A 17,584-nucleotide genomic window follows, 5' to 3' on the forward strand; every position below is an offset into this window, starting at 1 on the left:
AAGCTCTTTTTGGACCTGGGTTGTCATCTCTGTGCATTCCTCGTCATACCAACTGTTTTGAGGCATGTTCCTAGATCCTCTCTTTTGATCAGGTTGAGTATGTGGGTATGCCTCTTGTGCTGCTCCATGTAGTATCTCTGTTAACTGAGAAGTAATCTCCTCTACAGTATATACTGGCTCGGCTGCCCACATCCTATTATAGATCTTTTCCACATAGAGTGAATCAGTCTCTGGCATGAAACTATATCTTGTGTGTGTCTTCTTCCTTTGTACTTGAGAGATATTGTATTGGAAGGAGATTGATAAGGTCAAGAGAGCATGATCCATTGCAATCCCAACCGGTCTGGGTCCCACCTTAAAGTCCTCGATACTAGAAATAAAGCTTGGTGAAGTCATGACATAATCCACTGTACTGGCCCCATGCCTGTGCGGGAAGCATGTGAATCTCCCATATAAAGGGAAATTCTCTAGACCATTAAGTATGGCCAAACCATGTATAGTCGCCATCTCCATGAGATGTCTCCCATATTCAGTGTGTTCTTTATCGTGTGAGTTCCTAGTAAGCCCCCTCTGTGATAAATCCACTTCTTTCAGCATTTCCTCAGAAGTATCATAGAATACTGCTTGAGAGTTGGCCGTTCTGGCATTAAAGTCTCCTAAGAGAACGATGTCTCCATCTCTAGAGAACTCCCATATGTCATTATTCAATATGGAGAAAGGGGACTGTCCTTTAGGTGAGGAGTAGATTGATGTACTTGGAGGGAAGTAGCATATAGCGATATATAGAAATCTACCTGTCTCGGCTCTCATTCTCACCCACATATACCTTGCTTGCTCATCTTTCCTGATAATCTGTAGTAGTGGTTTCAGCTCCTCTTTAGAGAGAGAGAGTCTAAAAAAACCAAAAAATGTAAGAAACCCTAAAGACAGCAAGAAACGCTTGTGAAAGCTTAGAAGACAGTAAAAATAGATTTGAAACCCTAAAAAACAGCAAAAAACAGTGTCAAAACCATTAAAAACAGCAAGAAACGGTGAGGAAACCTTAAAAAAACTCCAAAAACCAGTGACGAAACCCTAAAAAACCGCAAGAAAACAGTTTCGAAACACTAAAAACTGAAAAAAATAGTGATGAAACCTTAAAAACAGCCGAAAGGCAATTTCGAAACCCTAAAAACAGTGAGAGACCCATGTGTGTGTGTGTGGTTGAGAGAGAGAGAGAGAGAGAGAGAGAGAGAGAGAGAGAGAGATGATGAAATGAAATGATATATTAACGTCTACAAAAGGCCAAAATGACCTATGAGACCAAACTCATTACAATGGTGAGTCTAGTAGGAAGTCTGGATACAGACAAAGAAAAGTACAAATTAAAAACTGAGATAGGAGTGCTACCGACTCCTATGGGTGGCTGGTAAGTTGAGTAATGGTGTAATGCCACAAAGGTACAATGTGGGGATAAGTGTCACCATGATACAATATAGCAGTAGCATGAGAGAGAGAGAGAGAGAGAGAGAGAGAGAGAGAGAGAGAGAGAGAGAGAGAGAGAGAGAGAGAGAGATGAAATTGAAATGTTATATTAACGTCTTCAAAAGGCCAAAGTGACCTATGAGACCAAAAAGTTACAATGTGGTGGATCTGATACAAAGTTAGCGTAACAAGATGACAGAATGACAAAATGACAAAATAAAATACTATGGAATCCTAAACTGCTAGGTGTTGACTAAGCAGCTAAACAACTAGCTGGGATAGCTAGATCACATGAGATGAGATGAGATTCAGCATCGATCGCTGGCGGATCTCATCAATCTCCTCCATGGTCAGTAGTCTGACCGGGCGTCGTGCATGTCGAGCCAAAGTGACCCGAGTCCTCTGATGCCGCCTTAGTCGATGCTGTGTAGTCCTCCGCAGTCGTGGGCGTCTGGATCTCCCCAGCTCAATCGCTCTGTCGATCAGTATGCCTTTGGTGTAAATGGACGAGCTTTGCTGTGGTAGTAACTCCTCCGGGTGTCGAGTGCCAGCTCTAAAGAAGTCTGTGATCTGTCTCAGAGAGAGAGAGAGAGAGAGAGAGAGAGAGAGAGAGAGAGAGAGAGAGAGAGAGAGAGAGAGAGAGAGAGAGAGAGAGAAATGAAATGAAATGAAATTTTATGTTAACGTCTTCAAAAGGCCAAAGTGACGTATGAGACCAGAAAGTTACAATGCGGTGTATCTAATACAAAGTCAGATTAACAAAATAAATTAAACTAGGATAACAAAATATCAAAATATGAATATTGCGGAATCCTAAACTAAGCTGATAGGTGTGAAAGGTGGAAGGCGTGAAATGTGTGAACTAAGGAGTACAATGTGTAGACAATATGGGAGGGAGGTAGAGATCCATCTTCATAGAGGTCCATCTTCATCTGCACTCTGCACGACGAACAAGTATGGCTCGAATCCTTTGCTGTAGCCTCCTTCGAAATTGTGTAGCTCCTCTTCTCCATCGGGGTCGTCTAGATCTCCCTAGCTCCAATGCTCGGTCAATGAGAATGCCAGTAGTGCGGGCAGACCTCTCCATTGTTGGCTGCTCCTCTGTCTGTTCTTCTGGGTGTACATTATCTAGTGTAAAGAAATCTGTGATCTGTCTCTGGGGTTGTCTCTCTCCAGCTCTCCTCAGTAAAGTTTCTCTATGCCTGTGTAACTCAAGTAGATATAGCCCAAGACATCTCTGATCCTCATAACTCATGACCCTAGATAGAGGCCCAAAACCTTCTCTGAATAGACAATGAAAACGGCCTCGTATCTCATAGTACACTGTGCAATGACATATGTAATGTACCTCTGTCTCTGGCTCTAGATGGCATAAGCGGCATATCCTGCTATCTGCTGGTGTCCCTCTGAATCTGCCAGTCTCAATCTCGAGCTGATGTGAGGACGTGCATGTCTGTTTAATGGCACAACGCAAACCATGAGAAAGATGCGTGTCCATACAGCTAGGTCGAATCACAAACCCATCCCCCGTGAGGTGGAGAAGATGCTCTCTATAGAAAGCCATCTTTGTGCCCAACTCCTGTATCGGCTCTATCCATGTCCTCCTCGTGTCCAGCTGGATCAGATCCTGACGAATGAGTCTATTAATCTCTACCTGTGTCAGAGACCTCAGGGGTGCCTGTAGAGAGTGTTGAAAAGGAGGCAATCTGTCCATGGTGAAACCATGTGTCTCAAACCATGATGCCATCTGTGCATACCAGCATGATGTATCCCCATTAAGAGCTAATTGTCTGGAGGACTCTAGAGCCACCCTGGCATATCTGTCTCTGGTAGTGTCCCATAGACTGTGTACAAAGGAGACTGATCTGGTAAGCGCCTCAATCTCCATAGGGGGGGCAGCTAATTCCGCTCGAATGATATCATGCGGTACGGAAGCCTTGGCTCTAATCAGTCGAGAGATCATAGATACCAGGGGCTTCTCCATACGCCTCCAACCATCCTGGCCTACAGAAGGTCCCCAAACCTACACCCCATATAACATAGTAGAGGCAACCAAAGTATCAAAGAGCCATAGCTTTGTCCTAGGTTCCTGGAACTGAACTTGCGAACACATCCTCTCCATTCCTCCCAGAGCCGCACTAGCTCTAGTTAGTCTAGTCTCTGCTGCTCTTCTCAAAGAAAATCTCGGCCTAGTAAAGACTACCCCCAAGTAAGTGTATGCATCTGTATACTCCACAATCTCCTGACCATATTTGAAAGTAGGTGCTGATCTCTTGACCCATTGCGTTGTGGTGTTAAACACCATAACCTTGGTTTTACCTAGGTTTACACACAGTCCACTATCCTCTGCAAAACTGCGTAGTGCATCCAAATGTCGTTGCATACCTTCTGGTGAGTCAGATATCAGCACAATATCATCAGCATATAGCAACAATGGGATCCACGTCCCTGCCAGTTGGGCACCCCTATCACCCTCTCTGTCAATGTAATCAGACACCTCATCAACATACATACCAAATAGAGTAGGAGACAATGGGCATCCCTGTTTCACTCCAATAGTAGAGTGAACTAAATCAGATACCCCTTCCGGAGTGCATACATGTCCCATCACTGATCTGTACAAAGCCATAATCCCCCAAATCACCTCTATGGGCACCCCCATCTCCTGTAGTCTGTGCATCAATCGAGCTCTTGGTACCATGTCAAAGGCTTTGCGAAAATCCACAAAGCTACAATAGATCCGTCTCCCATGTTCTCTGCCCTCCTCAATGATGGCCTTGAGTGTCAGAATATGATCAAGAGTGGAGAAACCCCTCCTGAAGCCGGCCTGACCCTTTGCTCGTACACCCTCGCCCTCTGCCCAATTACTCAAGTGTTGCTCCAGAATAGATGCATACAACCGTGCCAATGTGTGTCCAACCATAATAGTGCGGTAGTTCCCAGGCTCTGTAGGGTCACTAGCCTTGAGGATGGGCACAATATTAGACAACCTCCAAGTCTCAGGTAACCCCTCACACATGGCACGATTGAACAACATTGCGAGAACCTCCATCAGCATATCCCTGGCATGTATAAAGTGCTCCGCTACTAGACCGTCATGATCATATGCCTTCCCGGTCCTCATCCTGTCGATGGCCCTTTGTACCATCTCTGATGTAAAGAAAGTGCTCGTAGCTGGGCAAGGCTTGGTAGGGTCTGGAAGGGGTTCCTGACCAGGAACCGTATATAATGATGTTGCATATTGGCCCCACACATCAGGTGAAGTAATCACTGGGGGAGGGGAGTGCTCATGGAAGAGTCGCCATGCCTCTCCTGAGTCCCTACTCAAGAACATGTGATATAAATCTTGCTCCATCTGAGCTAGGTAAGCTCGCTTCTTGTGTCGCACAAGGCGTCGGAAAGCAATCCGAGATTGTCTGTAGGTGATGACTCCTAAAATAAGATCCCTCTGAAGCTGGGCTCTCATCTCTCTGCACTCTTCATCATACCAACTATTCTGGGGCATGCTCCCAGAATGTCGTCTCCTGGCTGAGTGTGTGGGTATGCCATTGATGCAACCCCATGCAATGTCTTAGTCAGTAGAGTGGTGCACTCCTCCACTGAGAGGCCTGTATCATTTGTGCCAGCTGTGCCTCCCAATAGACGTTCCAGATCTCCTATGTATAAACGAAATTAGTCTCTGGTGTAAATGTATAGCGGGTGTGTGACCTACCTCCTGATGTCTGGGTTGTACTATACTGAAATTTAACGGACAGTGTCAAGAGAGCATGATCTACTGCTATGCCCACTGGCCTGGCTCCCACTGTGAAATCTTGAATGCAGGGTACAAAGCTCGGTTGTGTCATAACATAATCCACTGTACTGGCCCCATGTCTCTGTGGGAAGCATGTGAAACCGGCTGCTCCAGGAAATCGCTGTAAACCATTAAGTATGGCTAATCCATGTGTAGTCGTCATTTCCATGAGTCTTCCATACTCCGTCTGCTCGCTGTCATCTGAGCATCTATCAAGTCTCAGCTCATCCACATCCAACTCTCTAAGCATCTCATCTAAAGTGTCGTAGAAGACTGTCTGCGAGTTGCCCGTTCGGGCATTGAAGTCCCCTAGGAGAATGATATCACCATCCCTAGAAAACTCCCATATGTCATCGTCTAGTATAGAGAAAGGCGACTGCCCTCTGGATGCAGCATACACTGATGTACTGGGAGGAAAGTAACATATGGCAATATATAGGAATTGACCTTTGTAAGCTCTCAGTCTCACCCACATATATCTAGCATGATCATCTCTTCGTATAATATGCAGTAAAGGTTGTAGTTCCTCTCTGAATAGCACTGCTACTCCTGCTGAACCTCTACTCCCGTGCTCAGATCTCGCATTTGTCCTGTGAGCTGTCTCCCATCTGTATCCCACCACATGTGGCATCACCTGTCGAGGGGCCTGATGAGTCTCTGAGAAGAATACAATATCCTTGTCTTTGAAACTGTCCTCAAATGCACCCACGTCCAACCTCATAGACCCATTACAATTCCTGGTAGCCATCTTCAGTGTGGTCCCATAGGTCTCGCACCGTCATGCAGTGCGCCGCTCTAAAATCACCACCCGTCCATCTCTGTAGAAGGCTATCTTTCCCTTCTCCCTTGCCGCTGTAATCTCTGGCATTACCTCTCTCATATGTGCGAGCTGTGAGAGAGTCAGGTCATCACCGAGGAAAATACCTGTCTTTTTGAGAGTAGGCCTCTTCCTCAAGAATTCCTTCTTCTCTTCCAACGAGGGGAAGCGTAGTATGAGAGCTCTCCCCTTTGAGGACTCTCCCGCGCCATCACTTTTCTTACCTACCCTCCATGCCTTTGTGTGCAAAGGCTTCTCCATCCCCATCATGGATGTAAGGCTTGTGACCTCTTTCTCCACATTGTTTATGTCCTTGAAACCGGTCACTCTCACATGCAGTGCTCGCATCGGCCTTCTTTGTTCCTCTTCGAGGGTCATGTTGATAAGCGTCGGTGTACAAGGAGTTTCTTGACCTTTCCCTTTCTTGGCGACCTCGATCCATTTTTCGGCCTCGTCCGCCTTTTTCTGTGTCCTTGCTATCATCTCCGCCCATGTAGATGTCTTTGCCACACTCAGTTTCTCTTCCTCCGTGATCATCCTTACTTGCTCCTTGATTTCCTTGATTTCGTCTATTACCGAGGGCTGAAATTCGCCTTCCTCTAGTCCACTGCTTACTCTATCAGCAAGCTCCTGTTTAAGGGCTGAGACTTCTCTTTTGAGTATCTGTATCTCGGCGTTTGGGCTCTCCTGTTTGAGGGCTGAGACTTCTTCTTTGAGTGTCTGTATTTTTGCATTAAGGCTCTCTTTCTCCTTCTTCCATTGTGCACCTTCATTGAAGACCATCTGAAGGAGGTTGGCCTTCTCCTTCCACCATCCTTCCATCTCTGTTTTCCACTCCTTCATTTCCTCTCCATCTGCGCCATCCGCTTGTTTGTGAGCATGAAGGTTGCCTTTGCTCGCGACTTGCAAACAGGTGAGACATTGACGGCTTCCGTGTCCTGTGGAAGGTCCAGTGCAGGGGAGATTGTTTCCATGTTTTGTCGTTCAATAGATGTATCAGGCTCACTTACCATTTCGCGCACAGAATTTCCCACTGAATCCTACGCGTACGATGCCCGGGTCAAAGTATGGGCTAAAGACCCACTCGAGAGATCAGCCACCACGACCTCGAAAACAACTCGACGCTATGGCTCAGCTGAGTCCACGCAGAGAAACCAAAACCCCCACAACCCGATGCGGGTATCTTTACATCCACAGCCCACTACGGGCGCTCGACCAGTTCAGCCAAAGTTCCAAAGGTTCAGCCCCTTTGTGATATGTTGTTGTCACCTGCACCTGTCACCGCTACTGAGCCAGAGAGAGTACCTGGAGTTCCACTCGATGAAGGGACTGAAGCACCTGACGCACTAGAGAGAGATAACATGGCAGACCTGCTCGCGTTCAAACAGCAGCCTGCATAGCATCCCGATGAAGCATCCCATGCTGCACAAAGTGTTACGCGTGAACTGCCCACGCGCTGCCTGCAGCAATTCCTAGCGAGTGGGCTGTGAGCTCGACGTGCGCTGGCTGCACAGTTGGCTGTGAGTAGGTCGCGCTGACAGAGTGGCGCACATGAAGGTTGCTGCTGTAGGGCGGACGACAGGCCAGGAGCACTGCAATGAGGGGAGGCTTGACTGTAGGGGCAGCGCGAGGGGGGGGGGGGGGGGGGGGGGGGGGGGGAGAGACTGGTGCGAGGGGCTGTAGGGGGGGGAGCGCGTGGGGTTGTAGGGGCTGTAGCGTGCAGGTCAGGTCCCGCTGAAGCACCAGAGAGCCAAACCTGCTCGTAGTCCTGCTCGCACCAGAGAGAGAGAAATGAAATGAAATGAAATGAAATGTTATATTAACGTCTTCAAAAGGCCAAAATGACCTATGAGACCAATCAGTTACAAAATAGTGAATCTAATACCATGTCTGGGTACAAAAGAACTAGAAAAGAACTAGAAGTGGAACAAAATACTACTACTACTACTACAATCTAAAACTACGTGGGTGTAGCAGCTGATACAATAGGTACCCGGTAAACTGGATGTAACAATATGTGATACAAAGATGGAAGAAATGGTGAGGATCCATCCTCATCTGCACTCTGGATGTCGAGAGAGTATGGCTCGAATCTTCTGTTGTAGTCTCCGTCGATGCTGTGTAGCTCCTCTCCTCAGTCGCGGTCGTCTGTATCTCTGTAGCTCCAATGCTCGGTCGATGAGAGTGCCAGTAGTGGTCGAATGAGTGTGGGACGAGCTCTGCAGTGGTGGCTGCTCCTCTGGCTGTCCCATATCTAGTGAAAAGAAATCTGTAATGCGTCTCTGGGACTGCCTCTCTCTAGCTCTCCCGAGTAAAGTGTCTCTATACCTGTGTAACTCAAGTAGATATAGTCCAAGACATCTCTGATCCTCATAACTCATGACCCTAGATAGAGGACCAAAACCCTCTCTGAATAAGCAGTGGAAACGCCCCCGTATCTCATAGAACACTGTGCAATGACATATGTAGTGCAACTCTGTCTCTGGCTCTCTCTGGCATAATCGGCATATCCTGTTGTCTGCTGGTATCCCTCTGAATCTACCAGTCTCAATCTCGAGCTGATGTGAGGATGTGCGTATCTGACCAATGGCACAACGCAAACCATGAGACATATGTGTGTCCATGTAGCTAGGTCGAATCACAAACCCATCTCCTGTGAGGTGGAGAAGATGCTCTCTATAGAAAGCCATCTTCGTGCTCAACTCCTGAGGCGGCTCTATCCATGTCCTCCTGGTGTCGAGCTGGATCAGGTCCTGACGAATGAGTCTAGTGATCTCCACCCGTGTAAGAGACAGCGAGGGTGCCTGAAGAGAATACTGGAAAGGGGGCAACCTGTCCATGGTGAAGCCATGCGTCTGAAACCATGAAGTCATCTGTGCATACCAGCATGAAGTGTCCCCCTGTAGAGCTAACTGTCTGGAAGACTCAAGGGCCAGTCTAGCATATCTGTCTCTAGTAGTATCCCATAGGCTGTGCACAAAGGACACTGATCTGGTAAGCACCTCAATCTCCATGGGGGGGGCAGCTAGCTCTGCTCGAATGATCGCGTGAGGTACGGAGGCCTTGGCTCTAATCAATCGGGAGATCATAGATACCAAGGGCCTCTCCATACGTCTCCAACCATCCTGGCCTACAGAAGGTCCCCATACCTGTACCCCATACATCATAGCTGAGGCTACTAAAGTATCAAAGAGCCATAACTTTGTCCGAGGTTCCTGGAACTGAACCTGCGAACACATCCTCTCCAAGCCTCCCAAGGCCGCATAAGCTCTGGTCAGTCTAGTCTCTGCTACTCTCCCAAAGAAAACCTCGGCCCAGTGAAGACTATCCCAAGGTAAGTGTATGCATCTGTATACTCCACAATCTCTTGACCATACGTGAAGGTCGGTGCCGATCTCCTGATCCACTGCGGTGTGGTGTTAAACACCATGACCTTGGTTTTACCAAGGTTTACAGACAATCCACTATCCTCTGCAAAACTGTGTAATGCATCCAACTGTCGCTGCATACCCTCTGGTGAGTCAGAGATCAAGACAATATCATCAGCATATAACAACAATGGGATCCACGTCCCTGCCAGCTGGGCACCTCTATCACCCTCTCTGTCAATGTAATCAGACACCTCATCAACATACATACCAAATAGAGTACGAGACAATGGGCAACCCTGTTTCACCCCGATAGTGGAGTGAACTAAGTCAGATATCCCCTCTGGGGTGCGTACATGTCCCATCACTGATCTGTATAAAGCCATAATCCCCCAAATCAACACTGTGGGCACCCCCATCTCCTGCAGTCTGCGCATCAGTCGAGCTCTCGGTACCATGTCAAATGCTTTGCGGAAATCCACAAAGCTACAATAAATCCGTCTCCCATGTGACCTGCCCTCCTCAATGATAGCTCTGAGTGTCAGAGAGAAATGAAATGATATATTAACGTCTTCAAAAGGCCAAAATGACCTTTGAGACCATCAGATACAAAGTGGTGAATCTAATACAATGTCTGAAGTACAAGTACAAAAAGTACTGAAAGTAAAAATAAAAATGAAAACTGAAATGAAGTGTGAAATGTGAAATGTGAAAATGTAGAATAGGCCCTCAATGACAATCTGGGTGTTGTGCTAGAATGCCTCTGATCCTCTGCTCAAGTCTTCGTCGATGTAGTGTGCTCCTGTGTCTCGGTCGTGGTCGTCTCGATCTCCCGAGCTCAATCGCCCTCTCAATGAGGGTGCCTCTGGTATGAATGCGGGTACAACCCTGTGTTGGTGGTTGGTCTCTTGGTTCCCTCGATCCAAAGAAATCTGTGATCTGTCTCTGCAACTGTCGTACTCCATGTCTCCCCAACAGATTGTCTCTATGTCGGTGTAGCTCAAGTAGATATAAGCCAAGGCATCTCTGGTCCTGATATCTCATGACTCTATCTAGGGGTCCAAAACCCTCCCTGAATAAGCAATGGAAGTGCCCTCGTATCTCATAATACAGAGTGCAGTGGCATATGTAGTGTAGCTCTGTCTCTGGCTCTCTACCGCATAGTTGGCATATCCTAGACTCCGGTGGTATCCCTCTGAATCTACCCGTCTCAATCTCCAGCTGGTGTGAGGATGTGCGAATCTGACCAATAGCACATCGCAGACCATGAGACAAATGAGTGTCCATGTAGCTCGGACGAGTCACAAACCCATCTCCCGAAAGTTGGAGAAGATGCTCTTTGTAGAAAGCCATTTTACGTGCCCAACTCCTGCGTCGGCTCTACCCATGTCCTCCTAGTGTCCAACTGTATAAGATCCTGACGAATGAGTCTAGTGATCTCCGTCCATGTAACTGGCAGGGAGGGTGCATCCAGGGAATACTGAAAGGGAGGCAATCTATCCATGCTGAGACCGTGCCTCTGAAACCATGAGGTTATCTGCGCATACCCACATGATGCGTCTCCCTGCATCGCTAACTATTTAGAGGACTCAAGAGCCAGTCTAGTATATCTGCCTCTATGTGTATCCCATAGACTGTGCATAAAGGACACTGACGTGGTAAGAGCCTCAATCTCTATAGGAGGGGCGGCTACCTCCGCTCGAATAATCGCATGTGGTACGGAGGCCTTGGCTCTAATCATCCGGGATATCATAAATACCAAGGGTCTCTCCAAGTTCTTCTAACTGTCATGATTCACAGATGGTCCCCAAACTGGACCCCATAAAGCATAGTTGAAGCAACCAAAGTATCAAAGAGCCATAGCTTTGTTCGTGGTTCTTGAAACTGAACCTGCGAACACATCCTCTCTAGCCCTCCCAATGCCGCATAGGCTCTGGACAGTCTAGTCTCTGCTGCTCTCCTCAGAGTAAACCTCGGTCCTGTGAATACCACCCCCAGATATGTATATTCATCTCTGTACTCCAGAGTGTCCTGACCATATACGAGTGTAGGTGCCGATCTCCATACCCACTGTGGTATGGTGTTAAACACCATAACCCCAAGGTTCACAGACAGTCCACTATCCTCTGCAAAGTTGTGCAATGCATCCAACTGTCTCTGCATGCTCTCCGGCGACTCTGATATCAACACAATATCATCAGCATATAATAATAAAGAGAGAGGGGGGAGGGCGGGGGGAGGTTTTATTAACTTCTTCAAAAGGACAAAATCGGCTTAATGTGCATATGTGATGTATCCTTCGTCATCCCAAAAAAGGAAAAGCTGAAATGAAAACACTGACTATAGCTAAAGCCAACTGAAAATTGGTGTTCTGGGCATACAATGAGTGGTGACTATTATGAATGGAGGAGGATGGAGCTCTTCCACTGGGGGGTCAGAATGCAAAACTGTATACAAAGAGTATACATACATGATATGCACTCTAGTATACATATACGATATGCACTCTAGGTAACTCCATGATGTACTATACTAGGGGTACAATATGGTATACGTCAAAGATTGGGTTGTCATGAAGAGAATGCTTGGCTTTGATTTGAGCTGAGTGAGACACTGTGCAGTCGCGATGAAATTGATCTCTAACCTCTACCATGTCCCGTTGGTGTTTGAAATCCAGGTGCTCTGTGTCTCCAGTTGGCTTTGAGTATTGTTGCTCTCTGAAGGGTAACTCCTTGCTTTGTGGGTGCCGGAGGTGGGGTGGCTCTCTCAAAGATTGCGGTGATCTGTGTCTAGCCCCCGTGCCTGGTATCGTTTGGCCTTGTAAACAGATCTCTCTTTGTTGCTAAATCTTGAGTAACCTCCCTAGCACGCACTCATCGTTACCGTAAGAGCTAGCGAAGGGAGCGTTTCTCTCCGAATAGGGTAGCCTCCGATGGCAATATAAGCCTTGCAGCTGCATACCTAGTGTTCCTCATCCTCCATCTCCCCACCGCTGCTCACCATTCACCTCCTAAGAAACCTGCAACCTACCTTTCAATGGGTTGTTTGCTAGAGCGTGCCGAACTCAGAAATAAATGTATGTAACTCCAGTAAGAATAGCCCAAGGGATCTCTAATCAGTACCATATCTGAAGAAACAATGAAATTGTCCCTAAATTTCTAATACATTGGGCATTCCTCTGACATATGTAATTCTCCTTTGTCTTTGGCTGTTGATCACTGCAGCTTGCCCTAAGCGTACCAAACTGTAGCTACTAGTCTCTATTGACAGCTGATGGGAGGAGCTGTCCTATGACATATTGAACCCCCCATTTGAGGTGTGAACCAGTCGTAAAATAAATCCATATTCAATAATGCTAAGAAAATGCTGTCGTGAAAAATCTATTTTCTTTCTCAACTCCCGAGTGCGAGTCACCCATGGCTTCTCTGTATCAATCTGCATGAGATTGATAGTCATGCTGATCTATGAACATGTCCATGCGAGCAATGGTGTGCCCAAAGAGTATTGAAAGGGTGGCTCTCGAAGCTGCTGCCTCCCTCATAGAGAAAAATGGTCCTACAGAGACAAATCCTAGATATGTGTAGGACTCTACGTGCCCAACCACTTCCTGATCATATGTAAATATCAGTGCTTATACGCAGGGTCTTTGATGTCCAGGGAAAAAAGCTGAGGTCAAAAAAGGTTTCATTTGTGGAGTATCGAACGTTTCTACATCTCTGTCACAGCTTTGTTCGGGTGTGGATTCTACTACTTTTGATGCTTCAGGTAAGCAGCTTTTGAAGCATCATCAATATCCTACTACAGATAGTTTTCTTTTTTGTGTAATGGGTCATCTGCTTTTGATATTTTTGTTTATACTCCATTGTCCTTTCAGGGCATGGCTGTACTTGCCTTTACCTCGGAGCGCAATCTGGAAACTTTAAAGATTTTGTTAAGTCTTGGACCAACCTTTTTTGCTATGAAGTTCATTGAATGTAAGGTGCAAATCATTGCATGGTCTCTATCATTTGGTATACGTGTGCTGAACTATTGGATATATATTGCAGCCATGTTGGACGTTGGAATGATGATGGGGGTCTATGTGATTTCTCAAGGTCATGCTATTGCTCGCATTATTACGCATTTTTTGTTTTATGGAGGATGCAGCTGTGGAACTGGATACTTATATTGGTAGAGTGCACATTGCAAAAACTCACTTCTTTTCTTCAACTACAAATGTCTTCAAATAAAATGCTCTATTGCTATGCTAGTGGATGCATGAACTGCATGATTTATTTCGTGAAGTCCAAAATGTTGAGAGTACTAGCAACAATAATTAATGCTTCAAGGTGTCAATTATCAATCTTGTTCCATTCTCTGACAATCATTTATGGTTTAGAGAAGCACGAAAATAGGCTTAATCAATTGCAGGCTGTCAAAATGCACATCTAGTTTGTATCCGCCAGCCAAATGCAGCCATGCAGTTTGGCAAACTAAAAAAAATCTGAAGATCTTTCCACACACAAACACACCTTTTTGGTGGGAAAACATTTGTATTGCTATATACAAGATATAACCACTTTAAACCAGCCATGCAGTTTGGCAATATAAAAAGCCTTGAAGATCTTTCCACACACACACACAGACACCTTTTTTTTCCATGTAAAACATTTGTCTTGTTTATACAAGATATAACCACTGGAAACTGCTGGAGCCACATGAGAAGGCTGGAAACAATTATAAAAAGCCTGAAACTGCTAGACTGAAATGTGTCCGAAAGGGAAAAAATGAATGAGGTGAGTACAAAAGTACGGGTAAAGCAAAACAAAAGAAGCGCTCCAAGGACACATATCCTGCTGAAGATGATTACGATTATGATAAGCAGTCCAAAGTGCACCGACAGAACCCAAGAACTAAATTGGCACTCTGTAGTAGGTGCTGACCTCAATCATTAAAATTCTTCTAGAATGGACAATATTGCAGCGGTTGTGTAGCCTCAGGACTCACAAAGAAGAAACCATGTGCTGGCATGCCCCCCCCCCCCCCCCCCCCCCCCCCCCCCCCACACACACACACACACACACCAACCCCGCCCCACAACAACTCGTCTGGACATTCCCAAAACTACACAAACACTTTTTTTTTCCAGTAAAACTAGTATTTGATTGACTAGAGGAATGTAGAAGATATGGCCACCCAAGATGGGTGAAACCACGCCAAAAGGCTGGAAAGAGTCATAAAAAACCTGAAGTGTGTTGTCTCCCAAATGCAAACAATCATGAAGGGATTATTGAAGGAGCTGAGTACGAATGTATGGATAGGGTAAAACTATAGAACTGTTGCCATGACAAAAAGCCTGCTGAAGATGATTGCGTGTATAGTAAACAACCCAAAGAGCCGAAAATTGAACCAAGGTACGGAAGTGCTCATACTTTGATAATGGTCGATTTAGTTGAAAAACTCTAGAAAAATATTCCGAAACGGCTGCAAGGGAAACTAAATTACAGGGTTTACATAACCTCACGAAAAAAATATTGAGCATTAGAACAACGCCATAACATATGAGGTACTGCCTCAACACATTGACGGCAATAGCAACATAAACACGAGATTCCAGCCAATTGTGTAACTTCATGAACAGAATCTTGAACTTGAGAGCAATGTCATAACATGTGAGGTACTATCTCAGCAATAGCAACATAACGAAGAAGCAACGCCGAATGTGCTGGAAGGGAGCCAACAAGAGAGCACACTTGTGAGAGCACCAAAAGAAAATTGTCTGTTTGACAGGCAATTTGCAGCACTTCCAAATCATTTGTAGAATACTTTTCCATGAGTGGATGGGCTCGTGTAAATGCTGCAAAATCTAGGGGGCAGGAATGAGCAAGTGATGTGCATTGGAAGCCGTATGTGTATGAAAATCAATAGAGGAGTAGCTGAGGTGATCAAAACAGCCACATTCTCAAGCAGAGGAACTGGCTCCATATTAGTCGATGATGTATCCCCCAAATGCCATTTTTGAACAGCGGCAGGAAGAAAGAACCTTACCATCCGTATAAATCACATCATTCTTGGGACGTATACCAATAGCAGAGAGATTATATGATTTTTATGGAAGAGCGCAATAAATTGCCTGGTCATCAAGACCCATGGAGAGAGCGTAATCTTTGCTGCCAAGCAAAAAGCAAGTGGTATATGGGCAACCAAGTATAGGAAAAGAAGCACGTCCATAAACGGGATCCATATAATCGTGTGTCCAATGACCATATGCACGAACTCTCGTGTGTCCACATAGCCCTGCTAGCATCTTAGTCCAGGGCTGTTGCTTGTCAAAGAAATGTAGGCAGCAAAAAAGCCTTTAAAAAAAGCAGGTGGAAGTTAATGCCAAGGTCTCCTTGCATCTTTGGTGAACATGCTAAGGTTCTTTTAGCAAATGCAGTCCGTTGCAATCAACTTCGGTTTCCCACAAATATTCCATGGCCTTGGACATAAGTGATCGATGTGTTTCCAATAGTAGAAGATGAAAATATATGTAAGCCATAATAGATTGGACTATCCATAGATGTACATGCAATGGCCATGTAGAAAACTTCTAATAATTGATATAACATTCAGGAAGAGTCAAAATTCAAGAACTTTCTCTTTGAATAAGACATCCGAACCAATGGGGTAACCAAGTTGCCAAACTAACGGACCATGAGGAACAATTTGACCAAGCCATACATGTGAGTGCAACCTTTAATCATGAGGCAATAGTGATCATGGGTGGATACGCCAAACGTAATGACAACCATAGAAGAATGTGATCCAACAGATAGTGAATGATCAATCCGTATGCAACAAGTGTAAGCAAGCAGGAAAGTAACCACATTGTGCATTATAACAAACCAGGATGACCAAGCATCAGTGTCTCTCACAGATTAGATGCTTGTGGGACCACGGGAGTTATTAAAATCACCAGTTAAAAAAACATTAGTCACCCAAGGATATGCCTTAAAGAATTTCACAACTTGGCTCGATGATGCAAAAATTGAGAGGCATGTATACTAGAAAATTCATAAATCTCTCCCTTACTTAGACATTGCATTGACATCCAATGCCCATCAGGATCATTGTAAGAAACACAGAGCTGCAATTCACTGTGTGCCATGACAAAAATCCCGGAAAAGGTACCTTGTCCGACATAAAAATGCGGTACCCTTGCAAACTAATCTCTCCGATTATGAAAAATATGTTGATTATGCCCTTGAAAATACACTACATGAGGTTGTGTTTCATTTCTGTATGCCCACAAAAAACATTAAAACTAAGTGATTTAAGAGGTATGTATGTGATTAGAGATAAAGAAGAGAAAGCAATCTGAATAGGAACTTGATTTTCTCCATCACCCGGGTATGCTCAAGATCACCATGTCCAATAGAAGCATTCAATTATCGAGAAAAATATTTTTGGCAAAGAACATTCTTTAACCACAATAACCCAAGTCCTTTCCACACCAACATGCTCTAAAATGGAATAGGGTTTCCCACTAGAAGCACCAGAAGCATTGTAGTTATGGGAGAGAAATGTGCATGACTTCACAGTAAAAGAGCATTTGGGTTGCGTCCCCCCCCCCCACCCCCCACCCCGCCCTGCCCCCTTTCCCCCCGGCTCATGGTAGGAGGATGAGGTATTGGAATAGTTGGTGCTGTACCTTTGCCTTCATCTCGGGGAACATCTCTAGAAGCAACCTGTCTGCCTTTTTGAGATGGTTGCCAGTGGATTGATTCAAGGATCTAAGGGGAAGACATGGCCGCATGAGTGTGTAGTAATGTTTGAGGAAGCAATGTGTCCAAATTTATTGCAAGTAAAACATGCATCCACAAATACTCCCATGAAAAATCAAAATATGTAGGCCTCCCATGGACTTCATAAACATGGATGGAAGGAGAACAGATATTATCCGTATCCAATGATCGGAAATATGTTTGCATTGCCATTATGGAGGGGCAGACAAATGATCTTTCTCAATCTAGAAGCAATTTGTTGGAGCAAGGCAGCACCTCTAGACATTTAGGAAAATCAACAACCTCAACCCATACTGGGCATTTCTTATGAATCAAACTCAACAATTCCAAGAGGCTGTCCACCCATTAATTGTGTCATCTGTGTCCCAAAAAGCAT

At 45.4% G+C, this 17,584-nt stretch overlaps 1 protein-coding gene across 4 annotated transcripts in view; it reads left to right on the plus strand.

The window, feature by feature from the left end:
- The window catches only part of LOC147446999 (callose synthase 10-like), a 315,061-nt gene that overhangs the window by 117,552 nt on the left and 179,925 nt on the right, over window positions 1-17,584 (plus strand). For all 4 annotated transcript variants that reach the window (XR_015189580.1, XM_086522908.1, XM_086522907.1 and 1 more), the window contains 3 exons: window positions 13,100-13,207; window positions 13,317-13,416; window positions 13,489-13,612. Coding sequence is in view for 3 of the 4 variants with exons in the window: in XM_086522908.1 (XP_086379034.1) it covers window positions 13,100-13,207; window positions 13,317-13,416; window positions 13,489-13,612 (332 nt within the window). In the remaining variant the exon portion in view is untranslated. The remainder of the gene's footprint in view (window positions 1-13,099; window positions 13,208-13,316; window positions 13,417-13,488; window positions 13,613-17,584) is intronic.

The sequence above is a fragment of the Adiantum capillus-veneris genome, chromosome 11 (assembly GCF_014529385.1).
Source record: "Adiantum capillus-veneris isolate H3 chromosome 11, ASM1452938v2, whole genome shotgun sequence".
Lineage (NCBI taxonomy): Eukaryota > Viridiplantae > Streptophyta > Polypodiopsida > Polypodiales > Pteridaceae > Adiantum > Adiantum capillus-veneris.